At 47.1% G+C, this 21,574-nt stretch overlaps 1 protein-coding gene across 13 annotated transcripts in view; it reads left to right on the top strand.

Annotated features, from left to right (window-relative positions):
- Positions 1-21,574, top strand: part of PARP10 (poly(ADP-ribose) polymerase family member 10) — an 803,115-nt gene that overhangs the window by 323,236 nt on the left and 458,305 nt on the right. For all 13 annotated transcript variants that reach the window (XM_078686419.1, XM_078686420.1, XM_078686421.1 and 10 more), the window contains exons 2-4: positions 690-864; positions 2,673-2,918; positions 10,029-10,262. In XM_078686419.1, the coding sequence (XP_078542545.1) occupies positions 693-864; positions 2,673-2,918; positions 10,029-10,262 (652 nt within the window). In that variant the 5' untranslated portion in view covers positions 690-692. The remainder of the gene's footprint in view (positions 1-689; positions 865-2,672; positions 2,919-10,028; positions 10,263-21,574) is intronic.

Raw genomic sequence — 21,574 nt, 5'->3', positions numbered from 1 at the left:
TTAGTCTCTTCATGAAGCTTGATGAAGGCAAACTCTGAAATTTAGCACATTTCAGGCCATGTGTGTGGGTGGTACGGCCACAGAGGCTCTTGAGTAGGCACACATGCCCCACCATTCCCTGTGGTCACAAGCAGCAAGGGAGATTACAATCTTAAGTAGCGCTGTGCAGAGTTAGGAATTAGGACACCTCTCAGACTTGTTTGTGAACAAAATATATAACGTTGCTGATTGGCCATGAGACATATTGGAGACCGCACTAGTGATTTGAAATCCATACCAAATGCAGAATTTGCTCTCCCTGTTTCCATCTATTCTGTAATTGGACATTAACAGGTGCGTGTGTTTGTAGAGTGATAGCTGCCTCTTGTAGTAGCTTCTAAACTCAAGACTAGTTCACTGTTCACATACTTCCGGTCCTGCTGATAAAATGTTAGTAGTTTGCCCTCAAAGAACTGAGGGTGCAGTGATGAACAAGACACATAGGTGCCCAACCACAGTACGTGCTTTTTGTCCCTTTGAAATGGTTCCTCTGACTTTGAAGTGTTGCCATTTCACATTGAAAATGAGGAGAGCAATTGACTTGGAGTATACTTTTTACAAGAAGGTGTGGGTGATCTCTCCTGCCCACGGAGCTCTAGTGGGAAACTCTTCTGGTTCTTTCTCCTAACTTATGGTCTTTACTTTTCCAGATAATGGCAGAAGAAGCCGACCCTGCCACAGTGTTGGTGGATGGACTAATCGATAATATTGGCACAGACCTGCTACTGCTTTATTTTGAGAGTCGGCGTCGCTCTTCGGGGGGCCCTATAAAGTCCCACCGTCGCCATGGGACAACTGCATTGCTGACCTTTGAAAATCCTGAGGGTAAGTATGAATTGAGGTTAGAAATTGGCTATCCCTTCCCATACTCCTCACCTCTTGAACAGCTCCTCCAATATTTATCTATTCTGCCTGTGATGTTCTGGTGAGAATCCATAAACTGTGCAAACTGGACTTTCAAACAGTGATAGGAATGTCGTTTCTTGATTAAATGATTTGCAGCACACTGTTTCTAAAGAATTGGAGAGCCAGTTGCTGTACAGGCGCACCAGAGTACGGCTGGAACAGTAGGGGACACAGCCAACGGGGCTGCCTAGCTACATGGTCGGGGCACCATGTGTCTAGTCCTGTATTTCCATTTTACAATGGACTAGCACACTGTGCTCTTGGTTTTTACAAGGCATGCATATTTCAGATTTTCACATGTCTTACTCACGTGTATTTACAATATGAGGCACATGATGTTGAATTAAGTGTCTTTACAAAAATCGCACTTTTTTTCATCAAAGACCAACTCTGGGATTAGAATCTGTGTCCTCCGAATTCCAAAATCAGCACATTGGCCTCTAAAGTGTACCCCCCCTATTTAACCCCTTCGACGCTCATGACGAGCTGGGCTCGTCATGCAGTAGCCTCCTGCTACGCTGATGACGAGCCCAGCTCGTCATGTAGAATCCCAGCACAGGAGAAAAATCCCCATAGCGTTCAAGGTGTTAAGGATGTTTGACAAATTGTGTCATGGGCTCACTTCACGGCAGTGACCAAGCATTCCCAATGTCCATGTTGAGCCTACATGTACCTCAAGATAGCAGTGGCACATTGAGACTACAATGCTCTTCTAGACTAGCCATGCCCTCTCCTGCCTTTGTGTTTAGTCTCCAATACTGTCAGCCTTGACAAGTGGTTATTATGCTCCTGTAGCCGTCGGAGGCTACAGCAAATACTGTATTACATGTGATTTTAGAAAGGTTTGAGGGTGGCCCTCAGTTGGTAGCTACAGTGGATAGCCAAATAGCAGATCCATCTGCGTCTACGCACTTCAGAGAATCATGGCGGCAGCATGCTTTGCTTCTGAAGGACTGGGATGTCGCTAAGCAAACTTCCTGTCTTATTGCAACACCTTTCGTAAAACTGATTTTTAGCATTCTCTCTCTCCTAGCAGAGTGGAGCCAGCACTTTTTGAAAACAACTCATCAGCAGTCCTGTCTTGATGAATTGGTGCCATGCACAATCGTGTATCTTTCTGCTTTTTCTTGCCTCGCTGGGCCATGCAGCTTGGTTGGTGGCAGGGATATTACCCCTGGAGGAGGAGGAGGAGGAGGAGGAGGAGTGGGAGTTTGGAGCACAGAACTGCTCTCAGAACCATTACCTGTGTAACCTCTGCTGTGCTTGAAGTGTCTGGGGACTCTTCTCTTATGAATACATAAATTCATATCTCCACTGTTTTATCCCAAATATTCTCACACCCTTAAAACAAGTTTAACCTTTACACTAGATATCCTCCCATGTTCAGTTTTTCTGCTTAACCATCAATATTTAACTCCCAAGCCCCCACTCGACCACACCGGACCCTAATGCTCCACACTTATTGACTGCTGCAGCACAGACAAAACTTTGCAATAACAGTGATATAACACCACAGAAACAAGCCTGTGGCTCCCCTTTAGGCATACAGCTGTACTTATTAATATTATTATTATTTTTAATACTATTTGGTTTAAGCAATTTTATTATCTTTGGTGTACGGTTAGCAGTTTGCAGTTGTTCATGGCTGCTTTGTATTCTGGGTGTCGGAGGTCTTCGGCATTGGTGTGTGTTGATTGTATAGTGACCTACTCTTCTGTTCCCCACAGATGCTCAGAATGTTCTCTCCAAGGAGCAGCACCAGCTGTTGAACGTGGAGCTGACTGTCCGTAGTGTGCCCCCCAAAGACCTGGCGAAGGTGCTGCTGAAGGGCCTGAAGCCAGACGTCAGCCGGGACGTCCTGGAGCTCTACGTTGAATATGTGACCAACTGTGACAGTGGAGAGTACACACTGCACCGGGTGCCCAGCGGGGAGGAGGTGCTGATCATCTTCCAAGAGCCGCTGACTGAAGCAGGTACTGGAGAGAAGGAAGCTCTGCATAGAGAGCTTCTGCTACCGTTTCGGGTGTAATGGCCCGATTTTTTGCCAATAATCAGGACATGCAAGCTCAAGCCTCTTGGGACCAAAAAGATACAACACTCCACAATACTTACCCAAGATAGTAACAATAACACTATTTATACCTTAGCCCTTGCCGAGCGGACTCGCACACTACAACAATCCTCCTAGCGACAGGCTCTGCGCGTGAGGCAATTGGTCGCTCCTCTCCGCTACAGAATACTCCCCTAGGAAGAACTACATACACCCAACAAACACACACACAATACCTCTCACAACAAGGCTGGGGGTGGAAGAATTATAATTTACACTCCCTGGTTAGAAGTAGAACAACCTCCCAATACGCAATTACCTGCTAGAAGGGAAACTTACCATCCTTCTAAACATAAGCATTTGGCCAAGAAGAATCCACACCTCCCGTCCCAGGAAAAACGGACAAATAATTATATACTCTGGGGTATTTTTATTAGTGAATGATACGCGGTAGGCCAGATTGTACTATATGCAAATATCCATCCTCAAACTAACACCTAGGCAATTGCTAAACATATATAGAACCTATATGTATATAAATGTATAGAACCTGAAAACAGAAGAAGATAGTTAGGCAAAACAATAGGAATATAAAAATTAGTGGAACACCTCACCAACCGTCTATTCATCCCGCTTCCACTTTGCCAGAGGGGAGCCTGTTTCTCCTGCCGAATCAGGAGACAGGGTGGTACCATTCGTTCCACCGTCACAGCTGCATGTCTGCCCTGTGGTGGACTTCCGTCGATCGGAACCCAGACACCTCCTTTAGTACCAGTGGAAACGTAAGCCAAAGCTCCTGTGAGCCTCGCCCCCTCTTTCCCATCAGATTCCGTACCACTCCACACCAAGGCCACAGCTTGAGCTGGCCAGGCATCTGTTATGACTTCAGAGCAGAGCAAGTACATTCCTCTGACAAGAACGAGTTCCTACCAGTATACGGAGTGCAGCAAACAAGTGAAAAACAAAACATGGCTTCTCACCTAGTAAGCCTCAGACGATGGCGACAGCTTAGAAAATGGAGTCGTTCAAGCATAGCCCACTATTCCCGCAAACGAGCAAAATTAGTATGCAAGGAGGCATAAGAGTATGCCAAAGCCAATAGGAAGCACTGCCGTTAATCAAGATAAAGTCGGAAACATAAAGGGACATAATCAAGCCCTACTTTGTGGCTTATTCTTACTAGGCAGGACTACACATCGCTATATTAGGTAAAAATATACTGAGATGGTGATGGGCAACCGTCATAATCAGGTCATTCAACCATGTAAATGGCATATTCATTACAGTGGGGTCAACCGTAGGTAGAGTGACATCATCTTTCCAGGCAAGGTGGTAAACACTCTGCTCCTGGTGCAGAGGCGGGGGAGGTGCTGATCCACTCCATCAGCCTCTGATGGAAACAGTGGGGAGTTTTGCATAGAGTTTCTGTTTGCGTGTGGAATCAGCAGTAGGTAAGGTAGAATACACTGCTGGTGAGGCGGTATATAATCTGCCTCTGGTGCTGATTTGGTTCCATCACCTACTAATCGAAGTAAGTACTAAAGTGTGGGCTGCGACTCAGAGAGCATTCACTGGTGGGTTTATAGAAGTCCTTCTACGCTTGGTGCAGCATGGGCGTATTTTTTAAAATCTTTTTTTATACGGTCTGATACCTAATGCTCCATTTAACCTATGCATGAATGAATTAAATGCAATTTGTATAGTATGCAGCTGCTTCAACAGAGATGTCCTGGCGCCTCGTTAAGTAGTAAATCCTAAAACCACTAGTAACCGATCGGAATAGGAACATCCGCAACATTGTTTAAAAAAGTTTTTTTTATAAAATTCTATTCAGATGTTTTTTTACTTAACTCAATGGGTAATTTATTCCAAAGTTTGGCTGCCAGATACAAAAAGGACCTGCCACCCCTCCTGACTCCCGGCATCTTGGAGATCTATAACTAATCAAGGTTTCAGAACTGAGCGCTCTTCTTGGTTGGGACAAAGGAACATTGCACAGCAATTAACTGTGGTGGAAGGTGTTGTTAATTTTTTTTAACAGTAGACCATTGTATTTGTTTGCAAGTCCAGAGCTATTGACTGCCATTGAGGAGGTCCTGAGGTTTGATGTGCAGTCTGTAGGACAGCAGGAACCAAGACTCAAGCTTGTATGGACCTTTCATATTCTCATCATATGTGCAGCTCCACTCTGGACACATATCGCTCCCTTCCCTAGCTGCTCTAACGGCCTTATGGGTCAGAGATGACTTCTGGCTGCTTGGTTATTGTGAATTCTCTGGCTACCTCACATTGAGTGTTCTTGAGGCTCTGTAATGAGATGAAAACAACCGAAGCTGATGGAGACTGCATTTAATCTTATCAGCCTCCCATATTTTTGTTGGTTCTTATTTTTGAGGAGCAGTTGCGTTCTCATATTCAACACTATCAGAGGCACTGTTGTTGTGAGTGTGAGCAAGCAGTGCCCTGCCCCTCAACCAGAGCAGCTTTTTGGCAGAGGAAAGTATTATGGTAGATCACTGCCCAGAAGGGATGGATCAAAGATGCTGTCCCTTTAACCGCATGCGTGCGGCCGCGATTTTCGCGCTGTGCGGCTTTTGTACAAAAGCCGCGTTACATGACGTGCTGAGCTCGTCCTGAGCATGCGAGAGGCGCAACTCATGACGAGCTCAGCTCGTCATGAGCACGGAAGGGGTTAATGAAAAAATAAATAATAACATTTTTTTACTTTACTATACTTTATATAGCAGTCTCAATATACAAGCCCTGCTCTGAGCCTCAGGCCAGATATGGACCTTTACTGGTTCTGCATGAGTGCTAGGCTGCAGAAGAATTCCCAAGATAACTGGCGTGCCATTAAAGTCTTGAAGTAGCTGTGTGCTAGCTTCCAGCTATGGCCTCATCCAAAGCGTATCGTGCTTTATGAAAACAGGAGGACAGAGCCTTGCCCCTTGTAGGACTTGCATCCTAAGAATATCAAGAATGTAGCATCAGGGCATCATAGAAGACATCTGCTGGACCGATAATTAAACTGTGCTTTATGAAGATAGCTGGACAGTGTCCTGGTCAAAGCCTTGTCACTTCATAAGATACTCAAGTGTCTTAGTCAACAGTGTGTGATGATAGAGATGTCCATACTCCACGTATACTGGCTGCTTCAGTGAGCATCCTCTAACAGATGCCACCCATGCTGCACTGCTGATGTATTCTTCCAGCGCAGAGGGTACACTTGCTGTTGCTTTAACTAGTCTTTACTATATAGTACGAATGCAGTACTGCAAATGCGCATCCTGCTCAGCACGTCCTTGTCCCTTATTGCTGCAGTACCACCAGCTGCACGTTTATGGAGGGGCCGTTCGAGGAGAATGTCTGTACCTTCGTTTGAAAGACTTGCAGGTCTTGGTCTCCCTTGATGCAAATCCTTCCTTATTAACTCACCCGGACATAGAACAGTGTCGTGCTTGTATAGTGAATCAGTGTCAAACTAGATGCTTTGAAACTTATCCAGAAAGTTGCACATGTTCTTTTGGTTGTTCCAGTGGGTTGTATTTACTTTATTAATTCGCTCTCTGAAGCATGTCTACTTAGCTGCTCTTGTGTGTTCATGCTGCTTGTAGTGGAGCCAGATGTTGTTAGTAAAGCTGTTTTAAGCTGAAGTTTATACATGGGCCAGTATGCATGCCATGTGGTCAGCATTGCCTTCTTAATTTCACCAGCTGAGTCCCAGTGCCTTTAAGATCTTCTCCATGACTGCTTAGTGTAATGATGTCCAAATCGGTAGCTAGTAGTTTGGTGTTGACAACTTTACTGTGGTTCTTTTTGATCCACGTAAAGTTTGCTGTTAATCCTTTTTGCGCAGTCGATGACCTGCCTTTGTTGTTGTTGAAGGGAGCCATTGGATCTGGTCACTGTCCCAGAGGTGATGAGAGCTGGCAGGGGGTGCCTTAGTGGGATGTCCCAGGGAGATGTTTTTTTTGCCTCTGCATGTCAGACCCAGTTCTAGAGCTTGCCCCATTTTCTACGTTGTTTCTTTTGTTACATTAGGTCCCATGTGATGTGCATCTGTCTGGGTGCTATTTGTCTGCACATGCAATTGTTCTGCTCTAATGCCAGTGTGCCCACTAAGCTGTATAGCTATCTCAAGCAAATCCTGGTGAGTGGAGCTCCTTCTTGTGAGAGCTGCATAGAAAAACACTTCAGTTATCAGTGGAACTGATACGTTAGTGTTTTCTCTTTGTCAAATGTTGCTACTTTACTGTAGGTGTAGCCTCCAGAATGTCACTCAGATTTCCGTCTTGGGCTTAGGAGTGATATGTACAGTGGTACGGTAAGACAGCCTCCTTTATTTTGCTAGTTTAGTGTTTGTTTATGCATCGAGATATTCCTCTTGCTCTCCGTATTAATTATTAGTCCTCGCCTAGCATTGCAGCGCATGCGCTGCTCGCTCTGCGAGATCTATTGTCGTCGAGGAGACTTTGGAAGGGGACTTGAAGCCCCGCCCATCTTTCCCATTGGCCGGCGTCATTATTTAACGCTGGCCTCCGATTGGAAACGAATCTACTTGGTGACTACCCTGTCTCCTTCTCGGCCAGCCCATTCAGACTTGATCGTGTGCACACAGCACTCGCTAGATTCTGCCCCCGCATTCTCCACCAGGCCAGTCACCGGATTTTGCTGCTCGTTGCGGTTCGTGTCGGGTCTAGCAGCCGAGAAGCAGTCATGTTGCCACAGTTCGTTTCGGGTCGAAATAGCTACAGATTGTTCAGGTGAGCCGTGACCTCCATCCCACACCCGGGTGTATTTCCAAATTGCACCTGTCCTCAAACGGATGGCCCGCTGCTTGTCGAAGACTATATGTTGTCTCCCGATACACGCAGCACTAAGGCCTCTCTGGGGGGTTTTGATAGATGCTTGTGCCAGTTTGCATGTGCACAACTTGTATCGAGCGGCCGAATCAGGCCTTCGGTGGCATCCGCTTGGATCCATTTGTGTTGGTCCTCCAGGTCATTCTGATCCCGGCCGCATAGGGGTGGCCTGCTTCGAGTAGCAGATGATGCCCAGTTTACATTTTCCAGATTCACGCAGCACTAAGGCCTCACGGGGTGCATTCAACACAAGCAGCGGAAGGATCCGGAGATATCCGATCTTTCGCTGCTCCTTACCGCATCATTTTATTAGAAATGTCTACAAAGAAAATGTTTTTCGTGCCCCGGGGGATGTCACGGCAGCGTTAGGAAAAACTCTGCATTAAGTAGGAGGCCGAGGCAATTGCACCAACCTTGAATAACTATTAATGCTGGCACCGTCACTGAGGTAGCGGCATCTATTTTCTGCTGAGTTTAGAGTTTCGTTTTCCTTTCTGGTTCACCGAGGCGGCCTTAATTTTACATTACTTTGGTCGTCAGGGCAACGCTTACCTGTTCTCGGTTAACTTCGCCATATTTTAAGTAATCGGCCATGCGGTGATGATAGGATGCCGCCGCCACTGCCTGATCACCCTTTGGATGTAGCCCACAGGGCCGGTATTCGCACGTTTATGCACATAAAGTACCCAGAGTGCATCGATGCTCAGACAGGGGAGAAAATAGAATCAGAAGGAAGTCCTTGCGTAGCTGGTTATAAAAAGCTGTATGGATGTGGATTTGGTAGTAAGAGGGTCTGCTGACCCCTCCAACGTGGTGTCCATAAAAGGCAGTTCACTCTACAATGGGGAATGTGAAAGGATTGCATTGGGACTTAGACCTATGGGTGTGAACACGACACAGATTCAAAATGTTTAACAGTGCATTACAAGGATTTTATACGCAACGAGTTGTATAGTTGCCGATGTCTGGCTTGGCACGGAGAACCTCCTTCCAGGGCGGAAGAGGCAGAGCAGCCAGCCCTGAAACTGGGTAACCAAGGTAGAGTCCCTGTGTCGTCGGGACAGGTGCGCATTGTGATCTCTGGCAGATCTTCAGTTTCCCCCGAAATTAAAGTAATTACATTAATTCAGCAATATAATAAAAAATTACCAATGCCTCCAAAGGTTATCCATTCAAGACATTCCTCCGACTTGTTTACAAGGGAAGAACAGCGGCAGCAACAACACAGGAAGCTTTATGATGTGGCAGCCAAGCGTGGTAGATGGTGTTAAATAACCTCACGGTAGAAAGAGGTTACCAGCCACAGCTTTGTAGATGTGGAGCATCTACACCATCCTTTTAGCAAATTGAAGGTAGCACATTTTAATTTCAAGTAGTTACCTTGTTTTGGAACATGCTAGTCATCATCTGATTTTATAACCTAGATGTAGCACTTCATGCCGTTACACAAGGCCACGGCACTTTTAAATAGTTATGTTAATATTGGCAAATCACCCGCTAGACTCTGCCCCCGCATTCTCCACCGGGCCAGTCACAGGAATTACTATAATTCCAGTAAATAAGAGCGGGGCTTACGTTGGCACTTGACAGATCTGCTACAGGGGCGGGCGGTACAAGGGGTGTTTGTGAGGTGAGAGATGCGAAGGAGGTCGGGGTGGTTTGCATGGGTGTGGGCAGAGCGGACTTTCGCCTTCGGGGTAGGGGCCCCTCAAGGCGAGTGGTGGTCAAAGCAGTGCTGGTGGGAGAGCTGAGGTACTGACATCCCTTTGGACTCCGGTCTTCTAAGTGCCTCATACTGCTCTCCTCACTCTTTTCTTCTGCCTCATGCTACTCTCCTCACTTTCCTTCCTTGTCCCTCATGCTGTTCTCCTCTTCACTCGCCTTCCCAAATCTTCACACATTCTTCTCCTCCTAACTCCATGCTTCATACTGCTAGACCGCTAACAATTACAATCCAAACCTCATAATTCCACGACACATCACATACATGCACTAAGTAAAACACACCTAAAACACAATACCATTAGCAAAGCCAAACGCTCCAACATAAACAAATGCGAGACCTATTGCATTTCCAATGCTTGTTTTTGCTTGCCACTTTATAGTACATCTGTAGACATGGCAGTGTTTTGATATCACCGCGCTCACTTGTCTCAATCTTGTCCACCCAGAGTTCTCCAGCCTGGAGCAGAAAGTGAGCAAACGCTTGCTGGCAGGCCTTCCTGTGACAGTGGAGCGGGTGCAGCGGACAGACCAGGTGCTGGTCACCAGCCTGGACCCGGAGATCAAGCCGGACCTCCTCGAGCTCTACTTCGAGAGCAGGCGCAGCGGTGGTGGAGAAGTACAGGGCGTGAGTCTTCTGAAAGAGGCCAGAGCAGCAGTAATTACCTTCAGGAGCTGGGAAGGTAAGCAGCAACATGTGGTAGTAGTCAGGCATTCTGGGAGAGCAGAAGTGGCGCATGCATGGGACATGCAACAACTGGCAGAGGTGGGGCATCTGTCACTATCCTCAAAAGGGGTGTGATCATTCACTTTTATTTCAACTTTCAACGCTCAATATAGTGTGCGTTGTTTTCCACTCCTATCAGGTCTGCAGTCTGTGCTTGCCCAGGATTGCAGTTATTTGAACTAGCACACAAAGCAGGCTCTTTTTGGTATTCGATTACAGAAGGATCTACGCTGGGCTGAGGTATTACGCCATGTAGTCACTTTATCATTCTAAGGAGTTGCCCCAAGGAGCCTATGAGAAGGAATTGGAAGGAAGTCCTGAAGCACGGATGGTTCTGAATAGCACTGGAGGATGATCCAGGCCAGATTTCAAAAGGACAGTTTCATAGGCTTCGCATGTTAGTACAAAATAGCAAGGGATACTAACAATGCACCTTACTGACTCTGCAGCTTACTACATACACGACCATTGCACAAGGCAGTGTTGATGCCACCAGCATCAAGGCAACTTCAGATACTGAAACCATCTGTAATGAACCCAGGCTCGAAAAAATTTCCCCCTTGATAAAAGTAGGCAAATTGATGCAGTTACCACACAAGCAGCCACAAGTTTGTATATTGCCTATTCCCAGAGGCTACTAAGTAAAATCACTATTTGTAAGTAGGGAAGGTGCAAGACATGTAATACTACCTAGTTAGAGGCTCACAATAAAAACTGCCACAGGAGTCTGCGGAAGGGAAAACCTTCTCAAAGGCAGGATTTGCTCAGCTGTAGGCAGCAGCAGCTGCTGCTTTGAGCAATAAGGCCACAAGTGAAAACTCCACCTGCAAGTCCGCATCCGCTACTAACCGAGATGGGGCTTCACAGAAATAATTTGCAGTGTTCGCAATGCCGAAAATGCCAAATGCCCAGCCCTAGCTTCCAGGTTCCCACACACCGAGTCCAGCAGCAATGCCCTGTGAATGACCTGGTCAGGGATATTTGCCTAACCTTTTCCACCTCTCCCTCTCCTTCCGTTTTCTGGTTCGGAGACTTCGGCAGAAATCTCACTCTCATCTTGGTGGTTCCCACACGGGCTCGCCAGCCCTGGTTTAGGACCCTACTCAAACTCTCTCTAACTCCGTATGAAATGCTCCCCAAAAAGCCAGACCATCTCATGCAGAACCATAGAGAATTCAGGCACCCAGACCCCAGGTTTCTCAACCTTGTGCTCTGGCTTCTGAGGTAATAGTATTGGTACCTTCATCTTCCACTAGAATGTATCTGCATTTGCAAGGAAGCATGCAGACCTACTACCCAGGCCTGCTATGCAGCAGAGTGGAAGAGGTTTGTGTACTACTGTCACTCAAAAAATATTGATTCTTTTCAAGCCACAGTGCAGGACTTTGTCTCCTACTTACTCCACTTGCAGGTTTCTGGTCTAGCCTTCACCTCAATATGACTACTCCTGGCTGCTGTGGCTGCCTCACTTCAGAATCCACAACACATTGCTCTTTAGGTTTCCAGTAATTAAAGCTTTCATGAAGGGTTTCAAGAGGGTCATTCCTCCTTGGGTTCTACCTGCCCCGGAACGGAATCCCAACATTGTACTTACTAGACTCATGGACCATCCCTTCGACCCCCTCCACTCCTGCCCCCTTCACTTTTTCTATTGGAAACTGGGATTTCTGGTTACTATCCCTTCACTTCAATGTACCAGTAAGCTTCTGGCATTTCTTCCAGGTTCATAGGGATTGGGTTGTCCTTGGCACCAACCCTAAATTCCTCCCTAAGGTGGTTTGTCACTTGCGCCTTAACCAATCCATTGAACTTCTTGTCTTTTTCCCACAACCTGTTTCAGTTATAGACTGGTTATCCATACTTTGGATATAAAACTAAAACTAATGTATTACGTTGACAGAACCCAACTGTAGGAAGCTGGCTCTGTATATACTATACCAAAATTACACTCTATTTGTGGTAGTGTGGGCAAGCTGTAAGGCTTTAGCCCAATGGTAGCGTTTGTTGTACACACTTAAGACAGCAAATTATGTCACACACTCAAAGACTGAACTCAGACCAATTTGTATAAAAAATATTAAGTTATTTTATTTCTAGAACCAAGCCAAGCCTGGTGCAGGTAAGTGAAATAGTACTTTGCAAAATCGTATGCAATGTTTTACAGTTGAATGCAGATTCAGATGCTGTTGGTTGAATTCTAGATAAGGCAATATTTCAAAATTACTTTTCAGTTACTTTACAGATTACGTTGTGCGTTACTTTTTTAGATTATTTTTTAAGTTAAGGTTTCTACTTAGTGTGACATGCCTAGATATCACTCTGGGACATTTCCTAGAGAAAAGGTAAGTAAATCAGATTTTGTACATTTGCAGTTTTTCAGTGTTTCATACAAACCAACTCCACACTTAAAAGAATGTTCTTGGAAAACAGTCAATGCAATCCAATGGGAGGAAATGAAGTTATCGGTTTGCAGGTAAGTACAAGTTTGTGGGAGTTGGTATTCTAGGGTTAGAACCAGGGTTCTCCCTGGGTCAAGGATGCACTCTCAAAGCACCCTCAGCTGCACTAGGACGACCGGGTGCAGAGTGCTGAGGCCCAATGTTATCCAGGGGCCCCCAGTTGGTGGCTGCTCACAAGCAGGCCACATTGTTGTGGGAGCAAAGCTCCTCGTGTCAGGCCCTGGGCAAAGGAGGATCCGAGTTGGCACACAGTGAACCCACAACGGCACAGGGAAGGCTGTGTGCAGGGTGCTGTTTTGGCATTGGGTGCCCTCTTTACAATGGGAGTTGATGGTTTTGGATTTTGGATGCAGCTCGGTCCAGAAGAATTCCGGGAGGAACCAACAGCTGGGCAGGTAAGCTGGAGGGCTTGGGTACGTAGGTGCACCTCGGTTTCTCTTCTCCAGTTCCTGGGCGGCTGGATACAGGGGTCTGTTTTGAGGTCAGATTTCACCTGGTGCAGTGAGCAAGGGACTACGGTGATGGATCAAGCCCTGATCTTTTGACTGTTTAGGAGTGTTCTGTTTAACTCAGATACTCTGTCCATCACCACCCCCTTACATGAATCGTTTTGGCCACTATAGGAGTGGTAGAGTATGCTCAGACATGAGTCCCTTGCTCACTGCACCACTAGGATTCAAGCAAGCCGGGCCGACGACGGCTGAAATGCCAGAAACCGGTCCCCGGAAGCTTGTTTCCTTTCCAGTAAAGAATTGGCTTGGTAGTTTGGTCTGCCCTGTTCCCATGATGCACTGGGCCAGGGTCAGACTAATTTGCATATAGCCAGGTTCTGAACTGGGGTGATGCAGTGAGCTAAAAAACGGTGATGGATCAAGCCCTGATCTTTTGACTGGGTATGAGTGTTCTGTTTAACTCAGATATTCTGTCCATCACCACCCCCTTACATGAATCTACTAGAAATGCAGCGGCAGGCACCAGAACCGGAAAACTTTTTCGATGACTAACATGAACTCCCAGAGGCAGAGGGCTCTGAAGATCTCGAAATAGTCACCGTGGAGGACCCGTCTGACTCCGATGACCAGATCACACCGGGGCAAACCGTGAGTACCAAAGCCCCTACCCCGCCACCATATCCACACAAGGCTCCGGTCAAAGCATCGCCTAAAAGCCTTAGCCGCGACCGAAACACCATTTCAGAAGCCCTGCCTTCTGGCTCCGCTCCAAAGAACACACCCAAGCCTTCCGGTACCCCGGGACATAGCAAAGCCAGTCCACCCAAAAAGGTAGTCGACCCCAGTAAGGTAGTCGACCCCAGTAAGGTAGTCGACCCCAGTAAGGTAGTCGACCCCAGTAAGGTAGTCGAGCCGAAGAAGGCAGTCGAGCCGAAGAAGGTCTCACATCATAAAGACGTCCAGCCTAAAAGACCCGAAAAAATCAGTCCAACCGAAAAAGGCTAAATCTTCGGCGCCACTGACAGAGGAGGCGGAACTCTTTCACCCATATCCACAACAAAGACTATATATAGACCCTGAGAGAGGACATATAGTCTACAATAAAAACGAAAGAAGACTGGACACTGAAGCCCCTTCTCTTGTTCCTCCTTAGAAAAAGGACTTTGGCACATCCCCTTCAAGACCTTACACACCTCCTCCTTTCACTCCCAACATGCCTTATGTTCCATATTCTCCTTCACTTGTAGATTATGATCAGGAAGAACACATGGGGGAAGATCCTCAGGATGACTTTTACCACCTGACGTTCCGGGGAACCCAGATGACACATGAAGTGACCATAATGATCCTGATGACACCGATTATACACAACCCATACCCGATCCCACTACATACCCCACAAAGCCGTCCCCTACTGACGGCACTGTCGCTTTTAACCAACTAGTGGACAGAGCAGCTCAGTATCATGGTGTACACATGCACACTGAGCCTATAGAGGAGGATTTCCTATTTAACACCATCCCAACATCAGAGAAGAGTGTACGTGTACTCCCTATGCTAAAAGGGGTACTAAAGCACGCACAAGACATCTGTAAAGACCCAGCCAAGGCGCGTGTCCTCAATCCAAGGATTGAAAAAAAATATAAACCTGCCCCTACAGACTCCTCTTATATCGGGTCTCAGCTACCACTAGACTCCCTAGTTGTGTCTAACACTAGGAAAAGAGCAACTAACGACTGGTGATGCTCCCCCTCCTGACAAGGAGTCAAAAATGTTAGAAGCATCAGGGAAAAGAGTGACCTCTCAGGCAGCAAATACCTGGAGGATTTCCAATACACAAGCTCTCCTAGCACGCTATGACAGAGCACATTATAACAAACTGGAGGGATTATTACAACGCCTACCAGAACCCTGTAAGGCAAAAGCAAACAACCTAATACAAGAAGGGAAATTCATCACAAACGCATCCATAAAATGAGCCCTTGATGTAGCTGATACAGCCGCTAGGTCTGTCAACACTAGTGTACTGCTACGCCGGAATGCCTGGCTTCGCATTTCAGGTTTTAAAAATGAAGTGCAATCTACCATATTCAATCAACCCATTAACCAAGATTTCTTATTTGGCCCTGCAGTGGATACCATCTTAGAAAAGATGAAAAAAGATACTGACACTGCTAAGTCTATGGGTGCACTTCAATTTCAACAGTCCAGAAGCTCTTTTCGTCGCTCATCCTTTCGAGGCTCAGGCAGAGGCAACACATCACAAACATCTTCATCATTCAAAAGCACTACACAAGGCACCTTTAATAGAGGCTCCAATAGAGGAGGTTATAGAGGAAACAATAACAAGGGCAGAGGATGTGGTAATAACACCCGAGCCTCCACCGGCACCAAACAGTGACTTTCTCACACTCCCTCCAGACCACCAGTCGGAGGAAGATTAACACAATTCCTACCAGTCTGGAATGCTATTACTACAGACAGGTGGGTGAGACAAATTATCCAGTATGGTTACTGCCTGGAACTCACTTCTACTCCACCCAACATACCACCCAAGCACCGTCCAATGTCCAAAGAACACACCACGCAGTTACAACAGGAGGTGAAATTCATGCTACAAAAAGGTGCCATAGAGCCATTCCCATTACAACATCAAGGGACCGGGGTATACTCTCTATACTTCCTCGTTCCCAAAAAAGACGGCTCCCTCAGACCAATATTAGACCTCAGAACCAATATATTCACTCAGATCATTTTCATATGAACACTCTACAACAGGTACTCCCACTACTCCAGCAAAACGACTTCCTTGCAACATTAGACCTCAAGGATGCATACTTTCACATACCCAAACATCCAGCTCACAGGAAATACCTCAGGTTCACAATAGAAGGTCAGCACTCTCAATTCAAAGTCCTCCCCTTCGGGGTAACCACGGCACCAAGGGTGTTTACAAAATGCCTAGCAGTAGTGCCAGCACACCTCAGAAAGCAACACATCCATGTGTTCCCCTACCGTGACGATTGGCTCATAAAAGCCAACTCGTACGTACAGTGTGCCAGCCATACCTCCGACAATCCAGCTACTGCACAATCTAGGATTTTCAATAAATTACCCAAAATCACATCTGTAACCCTCCCACATACAGCAATATCTGGGAGCAACAATGCACACCTCAGTAGCAAAGGCATATCCAAACCCTGCCAGGATACCCAGCATACAATCTCTCATTCAAAGATTTCAGCCACAACACTCCCTGCCAGCTCGAGTGTTCATGCAGGTATGATGGCCTCCTGCATATTCATCGTCCCTCATACTCTGCTTCAAATGCGTCCCTTACAAGAATGCCTAGCACGCCAGTGGAACCAAGCTCAAGGACAACTAAAAGACCTAGTGTTGGTGGACACACACACTTGCCGCTCTCTGCATTGGTGGAACCCACAAAACCTTTCCAAGGGGCGACTGTTCCAAGAACCGGTTCCACAGGTAGTATTAACAGTGGACGCATCACTGACAGGTTGGGAGCCCATCTCCTTCAATATACAGTCCAAGGTCTCTGGACAGCCAAACAAAAGACTCTACACATAAACCACTCGGCGCTACTAGCAGTGTTCCTAGCAATGAGAGCTTTTCAGAAATACTTGCGCAACAAGACTGTCTTAATCTGGACGGACAACATGACCGCCATGTACTACATCCAAAAACAGGGGGGCACACACTCTCTGCAACTATCTCACCTTGCACAGAGCATATAGAAGTGGGCAATTCCTCAGAACATTTATCTCCTGGCAGAACACCTCCCAGGGATATACCACCAGATAACAGACCTACTAAGCCGACAGTCGGCAAATACACGAATGGGAGATTCATCCTCAAGTTCTCCAACCATTCTTCCAAAAGTGTGGACATCCAGACATAGATCTGTTTGCCACAAACGAAAACTCAAAATGCCCGTCCTTCGCTGCCAGGTTCCCACACCCGTTGTCACAAGGCAATGCGATATGGATGAACTGGTCAGGCAGATTCGCGTACGCTTTTCCACCAACCCCAATGATTCCATTCGTGGCACGCAAGCTAAGGCAACAGTCACTCACAATGATCCTGGTTGCTCCTACATGGGCAAGACCGCCATGGTACACAACGCTACTAAAACTCTCCAAAGACTGTGCCTCTCGCCACAACTGCTAACGCAGAACCATGGAGAAATCAGGCACCCAGATCCCAATCAAATGAACCTAGCGATCTGGCTCCTGAAGTCTGAGTTCGGATACCTTAACTTGCCTCCAGATTGTATGAACATTATCAAAGAAGCAAGGCGTCCCTCTACCAGAGCATGTTACGCAGCTAAATGGAAAAGATTTGTTATTTATTGTAATAACCAAATCAATCCATTGGATGCCTCCATACAAAATGTAATCTGTTACTTGCTACATTTTCAAAGATGTAACCTAGCATACTCCTCTATAAGGTTACACCTCGCTGCTATAGCAGCACATCTTCATAACAGACAGCACGTCTCCTTAGTTAGAATCCCACCTATCAAAGCTTTTATGGAGGGATTTAAAAGAATTATCCCTCCAAAGCACCCACCTTCTCCAGTCTGGAACTTAAACGTAGTACTTACCAGACTCATGGGACCAACCTTCGAACCACTTCATTTATGTGAACTACAATTCTTAACATGGAAGGTGGCATTTTGAATCGCTTTTACCTCCCTCAGGCGAGTAAGTGAGCTGCAGGCACTAACCATTCAGGAACCTTTCATGCAAATACACCGCAATAAGGTAGTGCTTTGTACAAATCCAAAATTTATGCCAAAAGTGATATCCACTTTCCACATCAATCAGTCCACAGAATTGCCAGTTTTCTTTCAAAACCCGCAATCCGTGGCTGAAAGGGCTCTGCACACACGTGACATTAAAAGAGCTCTGTTATATTACATTGACAGAATAAAATCATTTAGAAAGACAAAGCAACTATTCGTCGCATTTTCACCACAACATAAGGGTAATCCAATTTCCAAGACAGGAATAGCCAGATGGATAGTTAAATGCATTCAATTATGCTATCAAAAGGCAAAGCGCACTTTAACAATTCCCTCAAAAGCTCACTCAACGCGTAAAATAGGGCCATTCATGGCTTTCCTAGGAAATATTCCCTTAGACATATGTAGGGCAGCTACAAGGTCTACCATACACACTTACACTAAACACTACTGTGTTGACGTGCAAGCTAAGCAACAAGCTGCTGTGGGCCAGGCTGTCCTTGAAACTCTTTTTCAAACCACTGCAGCTGATCCAGGCGACCACCGCTAGAGGAGAAACTGCTATACAGTCTATGCTAAGATATGAATTCAGCAGCCCACATACCTCGAACGGCAAATGCTACTTAACAGTATGCATCTGTTCTTAGCATGTAGGGCTGCTGACATTCATATCGCCCACCCTCCTCCACGGTACCTGTCACAGCTGCATGGTTATCTTCTTTACATACATTTACATGGTCATCTCTTACTTTCCTATACTCCATCTTTGCCACAATGGCGAAAAACAATCTGAAGATGGAGAAGATGCCCATGTGCACTGTAGTCCATGGGAGGAGTCACCTATCTCGTGATAATTCGAAGACTCTTCCAGGACAACAATGTGCAATCATCCGGACCCAACACTAGGCGGCGATCTATGCAATAGATATGAATGTTAGCAGCCCTACATGCCAAGAACAGATGCATACTGGTAAGTCGCTGTAGGAGAGTAGGGTCTACAATCCTATGATCACCCAGATTTTTGCTTTTTGCTGCACTGGTTTACGACTTTCCCTGGCTGTGGGCCTGCTAATCAGACCCACAGCCTAGCTGTTCTCTCTATCCAAATTGTACTCAGGTACTGAATTGGCACTGGGCCCTCTCCAAGTCCCTGTACCCAGGGCTGAGGTGTACCCAGAAGTCTCCCAGGGGCTGAAGCATGTATTGTGCCACCCCTGGGCTGACTAACTAAACTGACACAACTGGCTGCACGACAGCTGGGGCAAGGTGGTGTACTCACCCTTTGCTTTAGATATAGTATACCTATATCTAACCCTAAAATGGACACATAGATCTCCTATCAGTCACTCCTATGGCAGGCCTTAACAATCCTGAAGGCAGAGTGCTTGGAATCGTGTGAGATGGTGCTCTGGCATGAGCTGAGCCTGTCTGCGGCTTTCGGGATCCATCCCTTAGCCGTTTCCATGATATTGCATACCATATACTCTTAAGTGCATTATAATCCTCGCGGTTATATGCCAACTCTGGTATCGCTTTATCAAAACATGTCGAGTAAGGTGTCATACGAATTGGAATACTAACCCCTCGCCAATTCTGGCGACGGGGTTAGCATTCCACCCTTCTAGAGGGACACGACATGTATGTAACCCCTAACCCCGGTTAAAGTCAGACAGAGCCTTAGCATCCACAAAATGGATGCTGCCACTGAGACACAAGTCTGCCCTCCTGCTGCTGGGAGTCCTCCCAGAGCAGGAGATAAGGACAAAGGGTTTCCTGCCAGGGGCGGTGCCAGCACCGTCCCAGACAGGATTTTGTGTATTGTAGGTAGGCAGGGCTTCAGAGGAAGGTGACTGCACGTGGCACCCCGGTGCTCACTGTGCATAGGCTGGCTTGAACCAGTTCCAGGGACACTCCAGACCCTATGCTGGGGAAAAGCCCGCCAAGGAAGTGGGTGTAACCACCCCCCTCCTGGTCCCACCCATAGGGCAGGACCTAGTCGCGTGCCAGCCCCCTTTTCCCAGATAAAGGTAGGGACTGGCCCCCTTCCAAATCAGATCATCTTTGGAATCAAGACACGACTTTCTACGAAAGGACTTCAAGATTTCCTTCTTCAAGATTCTCCCTTGTGGCTAAAGATAGTCACCCTGCATCCGCAGGTACCATCAAGAACACTGCGGTCTGCTGCACGTCCTTCCTCCGGAATCCGACTGCCCAGCTCGACGAGAACCGGCTTCCCTGGCACCTCTGACCTCTACCCACCTCTACAGCCCAGCTGAGAACCGTGGGTGCGACGAGACCTCGAGGGACCGGCCATCTGCAAGACTGCACAACTTCTGCACAGCAAGCCCGCCGAGTAATTTCCTGGTGAGTGCTTTGGGGTCCGAGAAGCCCCGACCCTGAGCAGCTCCAGCACCGAAGATCAGCCCCCCAGCATCTCCACGATCGGCGTGGGGCCCTTCTGCTTTTTGCTGCTCACCGCGTTGTTTGGCTACTAGCCCGCTGGCTTGTGGCCTTCTGAACGACGCCCGACGACATCACTGCTGCTGGTCTGTTTGCTCCAGACTGGCCCTTGCTCCCTTCCCGAAGAGGAGCACCCCGGACCCTCCTGGTCCACTCAAGACGCCATTTTGAGTCCACCGCGTGGGCTTGAATTAGCCAAGGCTTGTTGCCCAATCCTGGGTAAGTTCGATGCCGACAGCTTCATCCATCGTGGGACAGCTCGCCTCTCCATCCTGGTCGCCGACAACGCCTCCTGGTCCGTGAGATCTGCAGAGCCAGCGTCGCCCACTCACCTAGTCGAGGTGACTACCATCCGGTGCCCTCCTGGTGCCCACTGACTACTGGCTAGTAGTCCCGAACTTGGTCCCCTCTGCTTTCAGGTATCATCCTTCTTCCAGATCCAGGCTCAGATCAACTCGAACAATCTTCACTGGTCGCCTGCCAGCATCTTTCTTCCAGGCTCCTGGTCCGGCAACGAGGATTCCCGACGTCTTTTGAGACCTATGCAGCTGCAGCCCCTGGGCTAGGTAACTTCGCCATTTCGGTGCCCCAGCATAGCCTCACTATTCAAGGGTCAGGATCCACTGTCGTTTTCTCCCTACCAGGTCGGGTTCGCCCGTGAACACTAACTTTGCCTTTACTAGCTTCCATAGACTTTGTCCCGCATCCCGCGTGAGAGTGCACACTCTGCACCCGAGTCCCCTGGGCCTCCTAGAAGTAATCTAACGATTCCCTAGTCAAGTCCTAGCGATTCCAAAGCTTATTAGTACTGTACTTACCTGCTAGTAATTTCGCATTCCAGTTTTAGAGTATATGGTTTTTCGTGCCCCTCGGGCATTTGTGTATACCGTGCTAACTTAAGTATTTTCGTAAGAGTTTTGTTGTGTGCCTAGCACCCTGTCCTCATAAAGAGTACAGGGTTGTTGTGATTCTAATAAATACACTGTTTATTTTCATAACACTTGTGTGGTGTCCTTTCACTGGGTGTTCAAGGGGTAATGTGATGGTAAAACAGCTGGCTTAACACGCCCTCTAGAGTCTTAGCCTTAGACTGCTCGTATCCATGCTACTAGGATAGCTGGTCTATAAGGTT

Source organism: Lissotriton helveticus, chromosome 4_1 (assembly GCF_964261635.1).
Source record: "Lissotriton helveticus chromosome 4_1, aLisHel1.1, whole genome shotgun sequence".
Classification (NCBI taxonomy): domain Eukaryota; kingdom Metazoa; phylum Chordata; class Amphibia; order Caudata; family Salamandridae; genus Lissotriton; species Lissotriton helveticus.
Note: the sequence above shows the minus strand (reverse complement) of the source record. Positions and strands in the feature narration are given on the sequence as shown.